General features: G+C 42.2%; 1 protein-coding gene and 1 long non-coding RNA gene across 8 annotated transcripts in view; both read right to left on the bottom strand.

The window, feature by feature from the left end:
• LOC127649107 (receptor-type tyrosine-protein phosphatase mu-like) overlaps nt 1-20,473 on the bottom strand; it is a 338,123-nt gene extending 317,650 nt beyond the window's left edge. For all 7 annotated transcript variants that reach the window (XM_052134042.1, XM_052134043.1, XM_052134044.1 and 4 more), the window contains exon 1: nt 20,300-20,473. In XM_052134042.1, coding sequence (XP_051990002.1) covers nt 20,300-20,372 — 73 coding nt within the window. In that variant the 5' untranslated portion in view covers nt 20,373-20,473. The remainder of the gene's footprint in view (nt 1-20,299) is intronic.
• Nucleotides 16,821-17,667, bottom strand: LOC127649145 (uncharacterized). The gene is made up of 3 exons (XR_007971263.1): nt 17,596-17,667; nt 17,372-17,403; nt 16,821-17,115 (listed from the first exon to the last, which is right to left on the bottom strand). It is a non-coding gene; the product is annotated as an uncharacterized LOC127649145 (long non-coding RNA).
• Nucleotides 20,474-22,500: the final 2,027 nt, after the last annotated feature.

Raw genomic sequence — 22,500 nt, 5'->3', positions numbered from 1 at the left:
TGTGACAGAAGATGACATCAGACACAGAGGTGCAGAAGTGGAGTTAGACGGGTCACGGGCGCTAACACAGCATGCTTGATTGAGATGCCATGCGGCTGCTCGCTGCAGTTAATGCATTCCAGGCAGGTCTGCCTGATAAAGGGGTCATTCACTCACCGCGCGCAGCATTTGTCCACAGAGCAGCACTGTGACTCCACACACACACACACACACACACACACACACACTCTTATTCACAGAGTGTGATCAAACAACTTTTCTTTCTTTGACTACAGTCACACACTTTCACACAAAACACACACACAGTCAAATCTTCTACACAGACTTAGGCTCCGCCAAACCTACTGAGCTGCCTAACCAGCCCTCAAAGTTGCGCTCCTGACACGAAGGCGGTTATAAAACGGCAGGTAACATGATTATTAGCTTCTAAAAGACATTCAGGCCAGTTTTTATAGGCATAGTTTACCCAAAAATATAAATTATGTCATCATTTACTCATCCTCAAGTCGTTCCAAACCCCTATGACTTTCTGTCTTGTTCTGAACACAAAGGGAGAAATTGTGAATAAATGTTGTGCTCAGTGATGTCATACAATGGCAGTTTATGGTGACCACCTCTTCAAGCTTCAAAAGAACACAAAAGTATCATTCAGAAGTCTAATTAATTATTCATGAGCTCATGATTGTTATGAAAGTATACGATAAGATTTGATGAGAAACTGAAATCTGATGTATTATTTAGTGTAAATGTTCACTGTTGATCTCCTGTGTGTGTTCATGATAGGACACGAGAGCAACTGTTCACACACCCCTCACGACATTGGGTGCGTTCAAGAGAAAACTCGTTGTGTTTATCTAAAAACAGTGATAGTGACAACACAACAGAACACAACTGCACACAAAACAGAGAACAGAACTTACTGAACATGTCTGAAGAGTTTGTAGATGAAGAATTTATGCATTTCTGTGCCCAGCCTTATTTTTTATACGTTTTTGTACTGGTGCCAGTTCACAGTGGACTGAGTTACCCGCATGATGCCGAAAATAGTAAACAAGGGATCGATAGAATGTACCGTTACTCATCACGGCTGATTAGGACACGGTGTGACTGCAGCTCCTCCATGTTTCTGTTTCATTTACAAACTTTACTACATAAAGTGCAAGAGTTGTGGCAGTGAAACACTCTTGCAGTTAAAGCCCCTGTAGAATTACACACACTCATCAAAGGCCACGACTAAAAGATGGAGAGGATGTTTACTGTATGTCAGAGGATCGCTGTAATTTCTCCCTCAGGATACTTTTAAAAACAGATAAAAGATGAAAACAGGCCATCTCTGATGGGTATTACCAGTGTTAAACATCAACTCACACTCTGACACCTTCAAATGTCAAACCAGTGCTAACGAACACACCTTAAATTAGGGCTGGGCCCTTATGACTGTATGTGGGCATAGAAGCCCTTATGACTGTATGGGGGCATAAAAGTCCTTAGGTGGGCATAGAATCCCTTATGTGGGCATAGAATCCCTTATGACTGTATGTGGGCATAGAAGCCCTTATGACTGTATGGGGGGCATACAAGTCCTTAGGTGGGCATAGAATCCCTTATGTGGGCATATAATCCCTTATGACTGTATGGGGGCATAGAAGCCCTTATGACTGTATGGGGGGCATACAAGTCCTTAGGTGGGCATAGAATCCCTTATGTGGGCATAGAATCCCTTATGACTGTATGGGGGCATAGAAGCCCTTATGACTGTATGGGGGGCATACAAGTCCTTAGGTGGGCATAGAATCCCTTATGTGGGCATATAATCCCTTATGACTGTATGTGGGCATAGAAGCCCTTATGACTGTATGGGGGCATACAAGTCCTTAGGTGGGCATAGAATCCCTTATGTGGGCATATAATCCCTTATGACTGTATGGGGGCATAGAAGCCCTTATGACTGTATGGGGGCATAAAAGTCCTTAGGTGGGCATAGAATCCCTTATGTGGGCATAGAATCCCTTATGACTGTATGGGGGCATACAAGTCCTTAGGTGGGCATAGAATCCCTTATGTGGGCATAGAATCCCTTATGACTGTATGGGGGCATACAAGTCCTTAGGTGGGCATAGAATCCCTTATGTGGGCATAGAATCCCTTATGACCGTATGGGGGCATACAAGTCCTTAGGTGGGCATAGAATCCCTTATGTGGGCATAGAATCCCTTATGACTGTATGGGGGCATAGAATCCCTTATGACTGTATGGGGGCATACAAGTCCTTAGGTGGGCATAGAATCCCTTATGACTGTATGGGGGCATAGAATCCCTTATGACTGTATGGGGGCATACAAGTCCTTAGGTGGGCATAGAAGCCCTTATGACCGTATGTGGGCATAGAAGCCCTTATGACTGTATGGGGGCATACAAGTCCTTAGGTGGGCATAGAATCCCTTATGACTGTATGGGGGCATAGAATCCCTTATGACTGTATGTGGGCATAGATGCCCTTAGGTGGGCATAGAAGCCCTTATGACCGTATGTGGGCATAGAAGCCCTTATGACTGTATGGGGGCATAAAAGTCCTTAGGTGGGCATAGAATCCCTTATGACTGTATGGGGGCATAGAATCCCTTATGACTGTATGTGGGCATAGAATCCCTTATGACTGTATGTGGGCATAGATGCCCTTAGGTGGGCATAGAAGCCCTTATGACCGTATGTGGGCATAGAAGCCCTTAGGTGGGCATAGAAGCCCTTATGACCGTATGTGGGTATAGAAGCCCTTATATGTGGGCATAGAAGCCCTTATGACCGTATGTGGGCATAGAAGCCCTTATTAGCCCTGGACTGGCGTTGCCTAATCGCAATAAATATAGAGATCATTTTATTGCCCAGCCCTTAAATGACACTTTTAACTGTTTTAACTACTTCCTATGAGGCCATTAACACACTACACAACTACACAACTACACAAATGGAGAATGATCATAGATGAAGATCGCTAACGTTCATGTCTGCTATAGCGCCCAGTGCAGCAACATTGAGACCACAACGTGTAGCAGCTTTGCGTCTTTAATTCCATTCTGACGCATTTCCGAACACATCAGCGTGAAATTGCACTTAGAAATGTTTTATAAATAACTAAAATAACGTATGTGCAATATAGTGTATACATGTGTAATGTACTACTGCCCTTACGACTGCACTTAATGCACAACAACGATCCTTTTCTGTCTCTTTCTTCTGTGCTGGCATCTTTACTCCAGCCATGGGGAGCACTTGGCAGTCCTGTACTGCAGAATTTGTTTGTTTGCTTGTGTCTCATTTGTAAGTCGCTTTGGATAAAAGTGTCTGCCAATGACTAAATGTAAATGAATCTGTTGTTGACAATAAATGTGCTTTGTAATTTCCTACCTGTAAACGCTGTTATGCTGCCATTCATAGGTGCTGCTAGACCCTATTTAGTCTTAGTTAAGCATTACTTAAAATTAGAGTTAGACCGATATATCGGTTTTATCGATTAATCTGTGCCGATAGTTGCTTTTTGGAACTATCAGTTATCAGCAAAAATCTTTCGATTAGTCGCCGATAGTTTTTTCATCATTTAGTCATTTCAAAATAAGAGTCCCTGGTGTGTTTTGGGCTTGATTATACTTAAATGTCACGTGTTATGTACCAAATGTTGTTTGTTTTCGAATTTTCCCCTTTTTCTCCCCAATTTGGAACGCCCAATTCCCAATGCGCTCTAAATCCTCGTGGTGGCGTAGTGAGTCAGTCCGGGTGGTGGAGGCTCAATCCGCGCATCTTATCACGTGACTTGTTGAGCGCGTTACCGTGGAGACGTAGCGCGTGTGGAGGCTTCACGCTATTCTCCGCGGCATCCACACACAACTCACCACACGCCCCACCGAGAGCGAGAACCACATTATAGTGACCACGAGGAGGTTACCCCATGTGACTCTACCCTCCCTAGCAACTGGGCCAATTTGGTTGCTAAGGAGACCTGACTGGAGTCTAATACCCCATGAGGAGGTTACCCCATGTGACTCTGCCCTCCCTAGAAACCGGGCCAATTTGGTTGCTAAGGAGACCTGACTGGAGTCTAATACCCCATGAGGAGGTTACCCCATGTGACTCTACCCTCCCTAGCAACTGGGCCAATTTGGTTGCTAAGGAGACCTGACTGGAGTCTAATACCCCAGGAGGAGGTTACCCCATGTGACTCTACCCTCCCTAGCAACTGGGCCAATTTGGTTGCTAAGGAGACCCGGCTGGAGTCACTCAGCACGCCCTGGATTCAAACTCAGGACTCCAGCGGTGATAGTCAGCATCAATACTCAATGAGAAAATCAGACCTCGTATGTAACAAATGTTAAAATTTTCTCGTTATTATTGGGATTTTGAATAAAAATGGGGGGATTTTATTCATTTTGGACACTTTGTCTTTGCCCGCCATATTAAAGAAAGAATAGTTTTTTTTAAATTCTATAAAACCATTTTAAAAACTATGGGCCGATAAATCGTTTATCTGCCTTCCCCACCAACTTAGTCATCGATATTGGCAAAATCCACTATCAGTCGACCTCTACTTGAAACGTCACGTTTTGGACTCGTATCTCAAATACTGATGTTCCTTGGCATTATTGTTCTTAAAAATGCACAGACTTAAGATTAAGCGTCAATAACTTAAACTAGTGAGTACAAAATTGATGCTTGAAATATTGAATTATGTTTTCTAGGTCTAAGGGAACATATGGGAGGTATTATTTATGTTGTTTCATGTGATGTCACCATTAGGTGTGTCCCCATTGGTCAAGATGGACACTGTTAACACCATCTCATATCTCCTTGTGTGTCTATGCATTTCTGTGGAGAAATAGGTTTCATATTTGATTTTGAATCAGTTATAATCTTCTTTAATTTACTAAATTTGAGTCCACTGAATTCTAATTAATAAGTAGAAACAACCACATTTAAATGACAAATCTGAGTTTAGTCTACTTGCATCTTGTTACCTTAAATAGTTAAGTTCATTCTATATGATCACCAAGTTAAGTGAACTTAATTGCATGAGTTTTGGAGACTCAATCAATGAACTAGAGTCAACTTATTACGGTTTTCTGTGTATTTAATGTAATATATTAGGTAGACTGCATGTACAACTACAGTTATATCTATCCGACATGCGAAATCACCAAAAATGATATACTGAACACTGGAGTGAACACTAATTTCACAACATCATAAGTCAAAAGTGCAGGGGCGTGTGCTTGTGATTGATTCAGCAAGAGTGAGGGCGGGGCCTTGATTTTGCGGCTTTACTTCCTGCTCACTACTGCGCAGGTCTGGTCCCGAAATCGCAACTGCGCAGACTCAAGTCCCAAGATGTCAGCGCCATATCGGGACACTGGCGGCTTCAGTTCTCACCAATGGAAAAGAGCGAAGGGGCGTCGGCCATCTTTTTTTACAGTCTATGATTCGGATAGAACCGGGTGTGGGCGGGGCTTAAACAGGAAATGCATGAAAACAAAACGTCAATTTTTAAATGCAACTCTTACATTTACCGTTTTTATTCATAAAATATGCCTTGTATATGCCTTTTCATAATAATAGCCTAATAATTATTATTATGATACAATTATTATATTAAAAACAGATTCAGAAATCCGTTGTAATTTTGAGTATGTTTATTTATAATGTCGCTTTGTCCTTGTGCTTTTTGGATAATTAGTTATATAAATATTTGTTATATTATTCAGATTTCATATGGAAGTCATTATTTGTGCCTTTCCGAATAAGGTTTTCGGCTTCGGGCACATCCCTATTGAATACACAAACTCTAAAATTGCTGACCTAATTTCACCCAGTACAGTATAATCAAAGTTGCCTCTAGTACACACACACACACACACACACACACACACACACACACAGTGTGCTAGTACACACACAGACACACATATAATGACTATGTTAACGTTAATGACCAACTCACCGGCCCTAATGCATTAATAACCAGGAGAGAAACACTAATGTGGCAAACACAGACGCAGAGCGACAGTAATGGTGAATTTAGCCTGCGGTCATATATTCAGAAAGAGCCTCGGGTGGGGGGGTGTCCACACCTGTAACACAGTTTCATTGAGACGAGGACACATTAGGACCTGAATCATACTAAAGCCAGGCTTTTTTCCCCATTCACTTTTATATCTTCCATTGTGTCGCATTGCAGTGTAAATCCAGTAACTTTATTTACCCCCGTCCATGGTAACACTTTACAATAAGTAAACAATGAACAATACTTTTACAGCATGCAAGACCCTATTTAGGAGAGCGTTTTGGTGGCGTTCCTCACCTGTAAAGACGGACTAAAGCATGAGCCAATAGCATTGGAGTGTGGACTGTGAAGGAGCATTTCATTGGTTTGACTCACTGAATGAATACGCCTCATTTCATCATTTGATTCGTGAACGAGAGAAGATCAGTGTCTGTTGACCGACTGAAGGAGAGGAGGAGCCACTCGTTTAGTTAATCTCATTTAACAAGCAGAGAAAGGGGCCGGATGAATTAAGAATATAACTGTCTTTTTTTGTATACCGTGTTGGTCATGCACAGCAGTTAACAAAATGATGTGCTATGATGTCATTTGAAGGGAAAAACACTTATGATTGTGGCAGGGTGGAGGGCGGGGCCGGGTCGTGATTCTACACACCCGGCCCCTTATCAGGCTAATCAGCGGCCGCCGACCGCGAGGGGAGAAGGGGCTCTTAGCTGACCACCTGGAGCGGTCAGGGCCGCTAAACGTGGCAGGGTTCAGAGAGGACCGCCGACCGCGAGCGAGGAGGGGCTCCCGGACGACCGCCTGGAGCGGGAAAACTGCTCTTAACATTCTGTTCCCCGAGAACGCGGCATGTTCCATCCGCCAGGGGCTGGAGGACTGCCTCCGATCCACCCGGAGAGGCATGGCTGTCACCCGTTCGAGGGTGGAGGAGTGGCCGAGGACCAAGCTATGCATATCGGAGAACCGGTGAGTACGTTTTTTTTTTTTGTTGGGGGTACTGCACTGTTACAGGGAGTACCCCTATTCTAATCCATTATTGTTTCCCTCCCCCTGTCCCCTCCCAGATTCAGGGAGGCGGCAGACGGAAGGCACGCCCTCCCCCAGGGAAAGAGAGGGGGGGTACGTCATGCCAGGGGCTCCCCGCCCTGAGAGAACGAGGGAGGAATGTGACAGGGTGGAGGGCGGGGCCGGGCCGGGTCGTGATTCTACACAGCCGGCCCCTCATCGGGCTAATCAAGCCTCCAAGAGGTGCGAAAGAGAGAGAGCATTTACGTGCAGCTGTCCGTCAAATGTGTGTTTGTGTCTTTTGAGTTAAGTTTTATAAATAAAATATTATTTATATTGTCTAGCCGATCTCGCCACCTCCTTTCCATTAAATCCCGTTACAATGACATTTAAACACAGCAAAAGTCTCTTAGTAGACACTGTGATTTTAATTAAGTATAATTACACTTGTTTGGGTCGTGAATAAGGGCGGGCAATCTTTCTTTTTTATATTCCATTTGCAACCAAATTTTTAAGGAATGAATTATGTGCTGCTGGGATTTTAGGACTTGAATTTTAACGTTTACTTGCACTTGAATGGCACAAATTCAAATCTTTAAATTCAGATTCCATTTTTAAATACACTGATTCAGGTTTTACATTCAGATTTGGGGACATTTGACGAAGACATCTGGGGTACTCAGGCAGAGCAATCGAGCCTGTATGTAATCTAACTCCTTGACCAATCACAACGTAGCTAGCTCATGGTAGCGTTCACCTTTTCTTCTCCGGACTATCGCTTTTCCAGATGTCCCAAACTGTCGGAAGGGGAAATAACTTTGCACTAGTCTTCTGCTGTCCAATCCTTGTACTTCCTGCAGAATTTCAGTCTGTCCTTGTTGTTTTTCTTGGAGAGAAGTGGCTTCTGTGCTGCCCTTCGTGACACCAGGCCATTGCCCAAAAGTCTTCACCTCACTGTGGGTGCAGATGCGCTCACCCCATCCTGCTGCCAATATTGAGCTGTGCACTGGTGCTGACACAATCCCGTAGCAGACTCCTCAGGTGGAGACGGTCCTGGTGCTTGCTGGACACTCTGGGACGTCCTGAAGCCTTCTTCACTGCAGTTGTACCTCTCTCCTTGAAGATCTTGATGATCTGGTAAATGGTTCTTTCAGATGCAATATTCTCTGCAGCAATTTCCTTGCATGTGCGGCCATTTTGATGCAAAGCGATGATGGCTGCACGTCTTTCTTTAGAGGTAACCGTCGCGAACAAGAACACAATTACTGGAAGCACTTCTTCCCTCATTTTATAGCAATCAGTCAGCTCTTATAATCCAATCAGAATGATGGAGTGATGTCAGCTGACTAGTACTCGATCACACTTTCCAGGTGCTGCTGATATGATGAGTGAAATTATGTTAGCTGGTCATTTTGTGTCAGGGCCAAAAATCTGTGAAATTTGGGTTTTTGTGATAAAGTAATTTTTTTTGGCCAATGAAGCTTTTTGCAATTATTTAAAATGCACCTGATCACTCTTCACAATAATCCAGAAAACTCACTGCCAATACTTTTGGCCACGACTGTATGTTACCAAGTTAAAGACACATTAAAATATGCTGCTGAAAATCAGACCAGACCAGCAGAAAATATTACTGTTGAGCCTTAAGACTGATAAACAAAGACACTGATGTGCCACTTTGTTTGTGGACAGGTAATGAAGCAACGTAGTCAGTGATGTCATCGTCTGGCTCCAAAGTCAGTGAAAATGTGGGCTTGTTCAGAGCGAAACTCCAGGAACATTTCAGTGGAAAAGTGGCACGAGAGAGAGAGAGAAAGAGAAACTAAGAGCTGAAGAGAAAGTCAACGAGGACATGCAGATCGACTCCATAACGTTTGGCAAGATCCGAGCGACCGTTTTCCCACTGGAGGTTACATTTCATATGCCATCACTGCCAAAATTCACTTCCCACGACTTCTGCGTTTTAATCTCCGTTATTTACAGGGATTTAGGAACAAACACACAACTGTGATGTTCTTGTGGCAGGCCTTCCTTCACTTAAAATCTCCATTATTTCAATTATCTGGCAACTGCTTATTAACAAGCTGCCACGTACAACTCCGAGTGGCCTACGGCATGCACGAATAAACGCTGACCTCCATGAATAATCTCCATTCCAGCTCTTTCACACCTCCCTTCAAATCGTGCCACGAGCATGCCAACTCCAACGGTATTCACACAACAAGCCATTGAATCTATTTAACCCGCAGACGCTTTCGCAGAAGAGCCCACAACGAGCGGCCAAAGTCTTTCTAGCGAGTCAGTCCACTGTCGCTCAACTTCGGAACGCTCTCGGGAAGTTATCTCCAGTTATGCCAGTGCAGCAGCCAAAATATCCAAAACAGTTGATCGTGATTATGATCCAAGCACCTATTTCAAATCAGCAATAAAATCTGACTGTCATAAAACTGCTATTTTCCCCCTCAGATTACGCATTAGCTTGTATTGCTAACGCGCATGTTCGTTGACGAGTTGATTGACAGGCGATGTCTATCTAAAATGTGATTGGCTTGTTGGACCTTTCAATTCATCTCATTTATTTTAAGAGAAGTGGCACATCTCTGCTAAATAATCTCTGGCACGACGTGTTGCTCCAAACAGCAGAGCGGGTCATAGAGTCGCGCTCAGAGAGAGACGCACGTTTGCTTAGCGGTAAATAACAGACTGAGTTTTTCCCTTGATTGCGACCCCCATATCCATCCATCCATCCATCCACAACACTCACCTCGTGCTCATCATTAGAGTGAACGCAGACCCTTGGAGCATTAATTAGCAATATTTTCCAGCGTGTCTGGACCTTCTCGTTTGCCGCTGCCTCTGAATGCTAACTTGTGTAAACAAAATCCACTGCATAACAAGTTGTTGTTATGCTCAGTGACCAAGATTCTTTTATTTCTTTATTTATTTATTTTAAATATGTTGATGTTAAATTGCTCAAGCGTGGCTTCTGTATCTGCTTCTCTCCGTTGTTTTTCTCTCCGACGATTTTCTATCGTCTATTGAAATCCCTCATGCTTGTACGTGCATCTGTTTTTCACTCTATAACCTGTTTCTGTTTGTATCCCCAAATGCTCCTCCGCTGCTTCATTTTTCTCTCCACACATCAATAGCTCCAAAACCCAGTGAGCTGTTTACATAGGCAGCATGTGAAGGCGTCATAGGCGTGCTTCCGACATGAAGACTGCTCCAAAAGGTACCATAGACAGCATCATTATATGCTTTTAAAAATGCTTTTAAATGAACAGAAAAAGCTGTGGTTGCAAAAAGTTAATTATAAAAAAATGCATTGACATCAAACACCCCAATGCAATATTTTCCAGTAAAATTACATGCACAAGTCTTGTTTTACTGTTTTACCATACATAGTTACCAGTTAAGCAATTCACTTTATATATATATAATTAAACAAATTAAAATATTCTAAGTGTCCAACACTGTAAACAATATAATATTATTTTTTCATCAGTATATTTGCCTTGATTTCCAGAATAATGCATAAACATCCTTAAAACAAGATAAAATGACTTTAGTAAAACTGCATACTATATTAACCCTTTAAACGAACCAACATCGACAGTTTCAGACATATTTACAAGTGTTTAGATTGATTTATTGAACACGTGTTAAAAACACGTACTGTCTCTTTAAGAAAACTGGCATTTCTGTAAACTAGCGCATGTTAATGAGAGAGAATCAAACGGCTTTATCTCATCTGTGCAATGCCCGATTACAATTAAATCTTTATTTTTTGTTGTTTTTGATGAACAATTGACTGTGAAGAACAGAAAGATATTAAAAGACTTTATTTAATGACAAATCGGTCGCGTGGATCTCGTCTTTGGACACACATTACACTCTCAACACGGATCTCGCTGCTGAATAATTCACCATTATACTACCCGATCACCAGTGAGTGAAATGTAAACATTTACCGACCAGTTGCCAAATATGTATAAAAAATATATTTTGTAGCATAGCGTGAAATTTGGTTGCAAATGCGAATCCTTTCCTCTCGTTGTAGTACAGGGTTGTGCATTAAGTAAAAGATCGATCTTGGGATTTAAGAACTGATCTCGAGGTCGGATGAAGTTACGACGCATTGCAAAATCAATGTTTTTACCCACCCCGACAATGTAGACTGTGAGGGAGCTCACTAAAGTTTGGAGCAGAGCCCATTTCTCTAATTAGACCGTCTCTCCGTATGTCCGTCTGGGTGCGTGTGATTCATTAGCTTTTATCTTTTTCATTTGAACGAGTCTGTATGTAATTAGTGTCTCTGTTTGTCCATTGCTGTCACACACAGTCACATCTTATGGCCAATTACTGTGTAACACACACACACACACACACACACACACACACACACACACACACACACACCGAGGGAGGTGTGACTTAAGAGTGTGGGCTGTGATTGGACAGACAGACAGTCCCGCCTCCAACTCACGCCATTGGTTGAGTCAATGTTGGCTGGATGGTTCAAAACAAAGAGAGGCATTTTTATAGCGCCCCAGAGGGTGTTTACCGTTTTAAGCTAACACCAAAAAACATTTATAGATGGTGTGTAATTGGATCTCTGGGAGTCTCACACCCTAGCAACCGCACAGCGGCGTCTTGACAACCACCAAAAACACCCTAGCGGTGCTGGGTAAGTTACTTAATAGTAATCCACTACAAATTACAGTTACACTTCATATTAGGTGGCCTTAACTATTATGTACTAACATCAAATACAGACAAGACATGTGCTGTAAAATATCCACACTTGCTGCTGCTGACGTCGAGGTACGGCTAGGGTTAGAATTAGGGGTTACTGCTTGGTTTTGGGGTAGAGTTAGTAGTGTAACTTCAAAAGTAATTAAATGCAAGTACTTTAAATGTAACTACAATGCAACAACATGTATGTACATAATAAGCACATAGTACCAAATGGTTAAAGTGGGTCCCAAATTACAAATATTTCAATCCGATTACATTACTAATTACATCATTGAGAAAGTAATCACATTAGTAATTACTTTACTTTTAAGATACTTTCTAAAACACATTTCTGCTCAGCAAATAAATAAAAAAAGTCGATATTTCGTTCTAGTTCATTGTTATACGTCGTACGCTCACGATGACTCGTTACGGGGCCACAATTAATGTATTCTACATAAATAATATATAAGAAATAATGTACTTAAAAGTATTTAAATTAAAGTTAGTAACTGGTGTGGTGAGTGACTCCAGCCAGGTCTCCTTAGCAACCAAATTGGCCCGGTTGCTAGGGAGGGTAGAGTCACATGGGGTAACCTCCTCGTGGTCACTATAATGTGGTTCTCGCTCTCGGTGGGGCGTGTGGTGAGTTGTGCGTGGATGCTGCGGAGAATAGCGCGAAGCCTCCACGTGCGCTACGTTTCCATGGTAACGTGCTCAACAAGCCACGTGATAAGATTGATGGTCTCAGACATGGAGGGTGAATCTCAGTTGCCTCCGTGTCTGAGACCGTCAATCCGTGCATCTTATCACGTGACTTGTTGAGCACGTGGAGGCTTCACGCTATTCTCCGCGGCATCCACGCACAACTCACCACACGCCCCAACGAGAGCGAGAACCACATTATAGTGACCACGAGGAGGTTACCCCATGTGACTCTACCCTCCCTAGCAACCGGGCCAATTTGGAGCCGCTACACCTCCACGAACACTTAGAGCGCATTGGGGATTGGGCATTCCAAAATTGGGGAGAAAATAAATAAATAAATAAATTCAGTAGCTGTAATGTGATTACAAGAAATTAAAATGTAATGCATTACACTACTTTTTGGACTGAAAAGTAATTAGATTACAGTAATTAATTACTCTGTTATTGGATTACCCAGCACTGCGCCCCTAATAATGTGGAATGCCCCGGTCGCACAGGCAAGCACCGCTCACATATTGATCCGAAAATGTTAAAATCTCGTCATTATTTTTACAGCTGCATTTGATGTTTAACACTGAAATGAGGCAATGCACAGCCCGTTAGATTCAATAAATATATACATTTACTCCATATATGTCACTGCCTCCATAACAATAAATGCCGTAGCACGTTTTGCATATGAACCTCTCTCGTCCCGCGTCTCTCTGCTTCTCTCCATCATAAATCATTGTGGGATGTATTTTATTAGTATATTGCTGCAGGTGCTGCAGCCGAAGTTCTCTCCAGAGCTCACAGATATTTAATTTCATTCTCCAATGGCTCAGAGAGAGATTCTTCTCTTCATAACCCTTTAACTGGCTCTGCAACCGCTGGGACCACTAAAACAGAAGCCCATGAGACAGAGGCACTCAAACGAGCGCCGGTAAATAAAGAGCCGTTTATCTGCGCTGGCCAGCCAGCGGATTTCTGCCGTTCTGATAAGGGCCGCGGCGGCTACTGCAGCGGTCGCTCAGTCCTGCATTCAGCGCTGGGTTAAAAAAAACTCTCAGCAATATACCGCTTGTGTAACTCTCTCTGAACGGAAGCCACTGTAACTCAAAATCTGCGGCTGTTTTAATAGAGTCGAGGCTCCTGAGGGCCACGAACACGGAAGCATGGCATTCTGACTTTATAGCTCACTATTGGAGATTAATCTAGTGATCGGTTCATATATCGGTGGTCGATATTTGGCCCTTTTTATATTATCGGCATTGGTCGTTTCGGCTGATTAAAGGGGCGTTCACACCAGACGTTGAGCATGCAACCGCAACGGACAGGATATGATGTCGAGAGCTTCATATAAATAAAAATAAATAATTAAAATCACAAGTAGCAAATAATATTGTATTCAAAATGTTTAAATTAGGGCTGTCAGTTCGATTAAAATGTTTAATTGCATGATATGCCGATTAATTAATGACATTAATCGCAATTAAGTAGCATGTATGACATTTCAAATAACAATCATTAAATATATAATCATTAAAGAATTATTAATAGTTACATTCAAATATTTATAAATATAATTTATGGGTCATTGACAAACAAGGTTGTCCAAATATTGTAAAAATCGAGTTTAAAACACGTCAAGTTCGTAGACGTAATCTTTGAGTTTGTGTTTTTACACATTTATCGCATTTTCTACAAAATCTGATTGGCAAATGTCATGTGCACGTATTAAAATAGATTTTCTTGCACCTTGAATACGAGTGTACACGTGACTTATTTATAAATATCAAAAAAAGTTTTCAAAATATCGTGAATTTTTAAGTTAAGAATATTGAATAAAATGTGCCTTTTCCCAAAAAATGCTAAATATTGATATTTAATTATATAATTTAATTTATATAATGTTTTTTTTGCGGCTCTAAAGAGATCTCAGTTTTATTATGACAACAAAATTGCTCATTACATGTTGGTTTTACCACATGACTTTGATTTTGTGTAAAATAAAAGTTCAAATATTAGTCGAATTTAAAAATAAAATTGTTTCACTGCTTATTTTCTTAAGAAATAATAATAAAAGTTTATTTTTCACTACCATCCACCCTAACGGAGCAGCAGCGGCCATCCGCCGGGGCACGGAGGAGCCCGGCCGCATACCGCGAAAGGAGAAGAGGCACCTAGCCGACTGCCTGGAGCGGTCATGGCCACGGCCAGGCATGGGGGAGACCCCTACCAGCCGCTAAACGCGCCAGGGTCGTGACGACCGCCAATCGTGAGCAGGGAGGGGCTTCCGGCCGACCGCCTGGAGCAGGAGACCCCTTCTGTTCCCCGAGAACTCACCGGTGCATTCCGTCTGCCAGGGGCTGGAGGACTGCCTCCAATCCGCCCAGGGAGGTGCGGCTGTCGTCGTTAAAGGGTGGAGGAGTGGCCGAGGACCAAGCTACGGTATATCGGAGAACCAGCGTGTAAGTGTTTTTTTCTCTCTCTCTTCAAATGCCGCTCCATGGTGGCCTTTCCCTCTCATTTTAAATGTTTTATTAATTTGGCATGATCGCCACAATGTTTTAGGACCAGTGGCAGTTCACAGTGGACGGAGTTACCCGCATGATGCCGAAAATAGAAAACAAGCGATCAATAGAATGTACCGTCAATCATCACGGCTGGTTAGGACAAAAACTCTGAATATAATATAAACTAAACCTTTTATCGCATTTTGTTTGCTGTCAGGTTAGGACATGGTGTGACTGTGGCGTCCTGTAGCGCCTCCATCATAAAAATAAGGCTGGGCATAGAAATGCATCAATTCTTCAATGTGTGGTAAAACGCACCGTGAACATTCTGCTAAACGTTTCCAACATTTCCATATGGGTTTGGAACAACATGAAGGTGAGTAAATAAAGACTTTTTTATGCATTTATCTCATCGCATTTTTGTGCATGTATTTTAAAAAAAAAAAAACAGCATAAATTGAGCAAAAAATTTTTTTTGAAACGTCAGAGAAGGACAGTCGGAGTATCAGCGGTTCAGATCGCGCACACACACTTGTTATTTAGACATGAGATAGACCTGCTGTTGTTTTGCTCAAACTGAAGGGTACAAGTCAGTGATGACACAGAGAGTCATTACAACATCCTGTCCACAGATCTGCCTGTCCTACACACACACACACACACACACACACACACACACACACACACACACACACACACACACACCACACACACACCAAGACGTTCTTCATGGATACAAGCACAGGTTGACACAAACACACACACACACACAACCGAAATCTTTGCGTTTCTCTCTCGACAGCATACGCTACTGAACAACACACACTCACACTGAATGACACACTCTGCCACCTGTTCAACACACACCCACAACACGCCTGTGCTACTCAAGTCACATGACCACATGCAATCCAAGAAGCTTCACATTAAAGATAGTGTGTCATGTTCTCGATGTCAAAATACTGTCACATGTCCCATCTTAAAGCTGAAGCGTGTAATTTCTGCACCACCAACGTAATTGCAAAAATAAACATTGTTTATAAGTTATAGTTATAAACTGATCTGCCATACGGTCACATTCTCACAATGCAAACGTACAATATGAAGCTTGTGCAACTAAAAGCTTTTGCATTCACATGCTTGCGTTGAGTAGCTTGAAGATTGTAGCTGAACTTTTGACAGTTTAAAGTATTTCTGTTTTGCTCAGGAGCGCATTTACTCAGCTCCTGGTCGAGTCGAGCGGCAGTAATCAGACGCCTGACAGACGGTGAGTGACGTCTCAAACTTGCAAGTGAGTCTTCTTGTGTATTAAAGCACCAGATGTCAGTCAGGTTAGGTGGAGGTTCTCGCCCTGCGGCACAGCACCACATCAATCAACAGACTATTGGAAGATCTGAACGTGTGTTATATTTATACGCCGTGGCCAGGAATTACCCAGTGCTAATCGATGATAGCTGGAGAGAGCGCTGACAGTAATAAATCACACTGATGCTAAAGAGCTCCGCTCTCCTGTATGCATGCGGTTAGTACTGCAAACTACTGGTTAATGGGTTCTCCTCTCTCTCTCTCTCTCTCTCTCTCTCTCTCTCTCCCACTCCCACTCCCACACACACACACACACACACACACACACACACACACACACACACACACACACACACACACACACCCTCAGGGAAGAAATCAATAAAAAAAGTAGTCATTTTTTGATCATGCTACCATGGTAGTAAATAGATTTTTGGGCATGGTAGCACCATGGCAATACCATGTTTTTTGGAAAGTGAATGTGGCAATACCATCTTTGTTGGACTTGCTATCATGATAATACAAGTTTATTTTGGACACGTTCCGTGGTAAACCTGTTTTGTTTTGGACACGTTCCGTGGTAAAACCCGTTTTGTTGTGGACACGTTCCGTGGTGAACCTGTTTTGTTTTGGACACGTTTCGTGGTAAAACCCGTTTCGTTTTGGACACGTTCCGTAGTAAAACCCGTTTCGTTTTGGACACGTTCCGTGGTAAACCTGTTTTGTTTTGGACACGTTCTGTGGTAAACCTGTTTCGTTTTGGACACGTTCTGTGGTGAACCTGTTTTGTTTTGGACACGTTCTGTGGTGAACCTGTTTTGTTTTGGACACGTTCTGTGGTGAACCTGTTTTGTTTTGGACACGTTCCGTGGTGAACCTGTTTTGTTTTGGACACGTTCTGTGGTAAACCTGTTTCGTTTTGGACACGTTCCGTGGTAAACCTGTTTCGTTTTGGACACGTTCTGTGGTGAACCTGTTTTGTTTTGGACACGTTCTGTGGCGAACCTGTTTTGTTTTGGACACGTTCCGTGGTAAATCTGTTTTGTTTTGGACACGTTCCGTGGTGAACCTGTTTTGTTTTGGACACGTTCCGTGGTAAACCTGTTTTGTTTTGGACACGTTCTGTGGTAAACCTGTTTTGTTTTGGACACGTTCTGTGGTGAACCTGTTTTGTTTTGGACACGTTCTGTGGTGAACCTGTTTTGTTTTGGACACGTTCTGTGGTGAACCTGTTTTGTTTTGGACACGTTCTGTGGTGAACCTGTTTTGTTTTGGACACGTTCTGTGGTGAACCTGTTTTGTTTTGGACACGTTCTGTGGTGAACCTGTTTTGTTTTGGACACGTTCCATGGTAAAACCTGTTTTGTTTTGGACACGTTCTGTGGTGAACCTGTTTTGTTTTGGACACGTTCTGTGGTGAACCTGTTTTGTTTTGGACACGTTCTGTGGTGAACCTGTTTTGTTTTGGACACGTTCTGTGGTGAACCTGTTTTGTTTTGGACACGTTCTGTGGTAAAACCTGTTTTGTTTTGGACACGTTCTGTGGTGAACCTGTTTTGTTTTGGACACGTTCCGTGGTGAACCTGTTTTGTTTTGGACACGTTCCGTGGTGAACCTGTTTTGTTTTGGACACGTTCTGTGGTGAACCTGTTTTGTTTTGGACACGTTCTGTGGTGAACCTGTTTTGTTTTGGACACGTTCTGTGGTAAACCTGTTTTGTTTTGGACACGTTCTGTGGTAAACCTGTTTTGTTTTGGACACGTTCTGTGGTGAACCTGTTTTGTTTTGGACACGTTCTGTGGTGAACCTGTTTTGTTTTGGACACGTTCTGTGGTGAACCTGTTTTGTTTTGGACACGTTCCGTGGTGAACCTGTTTTGTTTTGGACACGTTCTGTGGTAAAACCTGTTTTGTTTTGGACACGTTCTGTGGTAAACCTGTTTTGTTTTGGACACGTTCTGTGGTAAACCTGTTTTGTTTTGGACACGTTCCGTGGGTCTAACAGTTTGTTTGTTTTTTGGACATTTAAAGTACCTTGGAGTACCATGTAAATTCCATGTACAGAATAATAGTACCATTGTACAATGTAACATGATATTACCATCTGATGGCATCACAATGAACTTTTTTATTAAATGATGGCATAATCACATATTCACTTAATTCATGGCTACTTGTTTCATAGATGATGCTTTAATGATTGCCAAGTTCTTAATATTTGAACACAGCACATCAAACATTGTATTTCCATGCAATATTAGTAATGAGACAAATGTAAAATCCATTGACGGTCATTTTTCAAAAATGAGGCTCCAGCTATCTCATCTACTGCTGTTGTTGATCAATTACCGCAAATGTATTCCAGCACATCAGCATGTGTCTGATCAGAGTTACGGCACAGTAACGGAAAACCATCTGTAAAGACCAGCAGCCGTAGCACAGCTGTGATGTAAATCAAACAGACTAGAGAGATGCATACAGTATATATATATACAGTCCATATGAGTGAGCCATACTGCCCCCTACAGGACAACAACGGAACTACAACACCCATACAACACACAGACTAATCCAGTTTAGTACAATCAAGTCAACACCAGCTCTTAACCCAAAACCAGAAATGTAATTATATTTGCTTTAACGCAGCATGTTATCCAGTCATAGCGTGAAGAAATGACCCCATATCCAATCACAAGGTGTAATCATGTGGGTTCAAACCCAAATAAACTGATAATCACGTCACAAGTCATTATGACACCAGATTTTGTGAAACAACTAAGACCTAAAATAGCAATAAAAAAAAAAAATGTTGTTTTTAACTTATAAAGCAGGAAAATGTACTATATTAGACGGAGTATGCCATCTAAAATATGAATGAAAAAACAGTAAATGTGTGACACATTATGCACCACTGGTTGACCATTAACTACTGTATAAATGCATGCACATATTGATTTAAATGCCACTAATGTCCCCTATTACACATTGGAAAATCTATTGTTCAGACAGCTAAAACGACCCCTTTTAAGGTCCGTTTCATGTCCCCTTAGGATAAATGAAGACTACTGCAACAAATCACTGTTCTCTTTGAACTAATGGGGCTGTGTGTTGCATCCAAAATGTGTCCAACACAATACTCATGTGTGCCAAACAGAATTAGGTTCATTTATTGCATGTCTCATTATTGCAAAACAAAGTTTTTAATGCGCAAATGCAATGCACACAAGTCTATTTGCATGCGCGAGACGCGCTTCGTGATGATTAAGTGTGCATGGCAGGTGGCGATTGTTACTCATTTCAGCAAACACCAACTGGAAACAACAGAATGCACATTTGTTCACCTCATGCATGCATCAGTATAATAATGAGATTATAAAAACTTCAAATAAACGCTGTGATGAGTTCGAGGTGCCACTAAAGCAATGCAGCGCCTTTGGATAGTTCGGATGCATGAATGGATCGATTGCATGAACTATAATGTGTTTCATCAGTCAATGCAGATTAATGTGATAGAAATAAACATCCTCTGAGCTATTCCCATAGTCAAAGTGCGAGATAATAAAGTTATCGTAAAGCACTAGAACATGCTATAAACGCGTCCAGAAACAGAATAATGCGGCGCTTGTGGAGGCGATGAGACGGGCGTTTAAAGACAGTGATCTGAGGACACACAGGTGCGTTTCATTAAGTCGACTTACAGGAACGATGAAAACACCCTCAGAGCAGCAGGGACTTTAGAAACGCTTCATTTGCGGGTTTGTTTCTAAATCAGTCAACAGAAGTCTGTCATTACGGAGTCTCAGCGGCGCGTCAAACTTTACGCGCGACTCCAAAAAGTGTCCCGCATTAAAGTGTTCATGCATAAATAAATCCACAATCACCAGACATGAGTGGCAGAACACCGGGTACACAGAGACACTCTGAAGAGCGACACCGAACTCCGTTTGGAAGCCCGTCGCAGGTGATTCTGCACATTTACCGTGTAAAAACACCCTTACCTTTATACACCTGTGCACGCGCCGACACCAGCACACCGATCGCGGTGAACACGCACGTGAAAACTTTGTCCATGTTGTTGTCGGTGTGTCGGAAGAGCCCCGGACTGCGCGCGGGGAGAACTCTCTCCAGCTGCGGGATTTGAGGAAGGTCTGGTGTCGCTTCAGGTTCTTCTGGAAATGTTTCTTGACTCCCTCGATGTGCAGAGTGAGATGTGGATTAGGAGGAGCGCGTGCGGGCGGGTGCTTTCCCCGATAGAGGGTGTACGGGAGCTGCGCGTGTGTGTGTGTGTGTGTGTGTGTGAGAGAGAGAGAGAGTGTGTGTGTGTGAGAGAGAGAGAGTGAGTGTGTTTGAGAGTGTAAGTATGTGTGTGTGTGTGTTTACGTGAGTGTTTGTGTGTTTGAGAGAGAGTGTGTGTGTGTGAGAGAGAGAGAGTGAGTGTGTTTGAGAGTGTAAGTATGTGTGTGTGTGTGTTTACGTGAGTGTTTGTGTGTTTGAGAGAGAGTGTGTGTGTCTGTTTGTTTGTGTGTGTGTGAGTGTGTGTGTGTGTGTGTTTGAGAGAGTGTAAGTATGTTTGTGTTTATGTGTGTGTGTGTGTGTGAGAGAGAGAGAGAGAGAGTGTGTGTGTGTGAGAGAGAGAGAGTGAGTGTGTTTGAGAGTGTAAGTATGTGTGTGTGTTTACGTGAGTGTTTGTGTGTTTGAGAGAGAGTGTGTGTGTCTGTTTGTTTGTGTGTGTGTGAGTGTGTGTGTGTGTGTGTGTTTGAGAGAGTGTAAGTATGTTTGTGTTTATGTGTGTGTGTGTGTGTGTGTCTGTTTGTGTGTGTGAGAGTGTAGGTATGTGTGTGTGTTTACGTGAGTGTGTGTGTGTGTGTGTGTGTGTGTGTGTGTGTGTGTGTGTGAGAGAGAGAGAGAGAGTGTGTGTGTGTGTGAGAGTGTATGTGTGTGTGTGTGATTGTGTGAGTTTGTTTGTGTTTGTGTGTGTGTTTGTGTGTGAGTTTGTTTATGTTTGTGTTTATGTGTGTGTGTGATTGTGTGAGTATGTTTGTGTGTGAGTTTGTTTATGTTTGTGTTTATGTGTGTGTATGTGTGATTGTGTGAGTATGTTTGTGTGTGAGTTTGTTTATGTTTGTGTTTATGTGTGTGTGTGTGTGATTGTGTGAGTATGTTTGTGTGTGAGTTTGTTTATGTTTGTGTGCGCGTGTGTGTGTGATTGTGTGAGTTTGTTTGTGTGTGAGTTTGTTTATGTTTGTGTTTATGTGTGTGTATGTGTGATTGTGTGAGTATGTTTGTGTGTGAGTTTGTTTATGTTTGTGTTTATGTGTGTGTATGTGTGATTGTGTGAGTATGTTTGTGTGTGAGTTTGTTTATGTTTGTGTTTATGTGTGTGTGTGTGTGATTGTGTGAGTATGTTTGTGTGTGAGTTTGTTTATGTTTGTGTTTATGTGTGTGTGTGTGTGATTGTGTGAGTATGTTTGTGTGTGAGTTTGTTTATGTTTGTGTTTATGTGTGTGTGTGTGTGATTGTGTGAGTATGTTTGTGTGTGAGTTTGTTTATGTTTGTGTTTATGTGTGTGTGTGTGTGATTGTGTGAGTATGTTTGTGTGTGAGTTTGTTTATGTTTGTGTTTATGTGTGTGTGTGTGTGATTGTGTGAGTATGTTTGTGTGTGAGTTTGTTTATGTTTGTGTTTATGTGTGTGTGTGATTGTGTGAGTATGTTTGTGTGTGAGTTTGTTTATGTTTGTGTTTATGTGTGTGTGTGTGATTGTGTGAGTATGTTTGTGTGTGAGTTTGTTTATGTTTGTGTTTATGTGTGTGTGTGTGTGATTGTGTGAGTATGTTTGTGTGTGAGTTTGTTTATGTTTGTGTGCGCGTGTGTGTGTGATTGTGTGAGTTTGTTTGTGTGTGAGTTTGTTTATGTTTGTATGTGTGAGTGTGTGTGTGTGTGTGATTGTGTGAGTATGTTTGTGTGTGTGTGAGTTTGTTTATGTTTGTATGTGTGAGTGTGTGTGTGTGTGATTGTGTGAGTATGTTTGTGTGTGTGTGAGTTTGTTTATGTTTGTATGTGTGAGTGTGTGTGTGTGTGATTGTGTGAGTTTGTTTGTGTTTATGTGTGTGTGTGATTGTGTGTGTGCGTGAGTTTGTTTTTGTGTGTGTTTGTGTGAGTTTATGTTTGTGTTTATGTGTGTGTGTGCGATTTGTGTGA

This window comes from Xyrauchen texanus, chromosome 9 (genome assembly GCF_025860055.1).
Source record: "Xyrauchen texanus isolate HMW12.3.18 chromosome 9, RBS_HiC_50CHRs, whole genome shotgun sequence".
In the NCBI taxonomy this organism is placed as follows: Eukaryota; Metazoa; Chordata; class Actinopteri; order Cypriniformes; family Catostomidae; genus Xyrauchen; species Xyrauchen texanus.
Note: the sequence above shows the minus strand (reverse complement) of the source record. Positions and strands in the feature narration are given on the sequence as shown.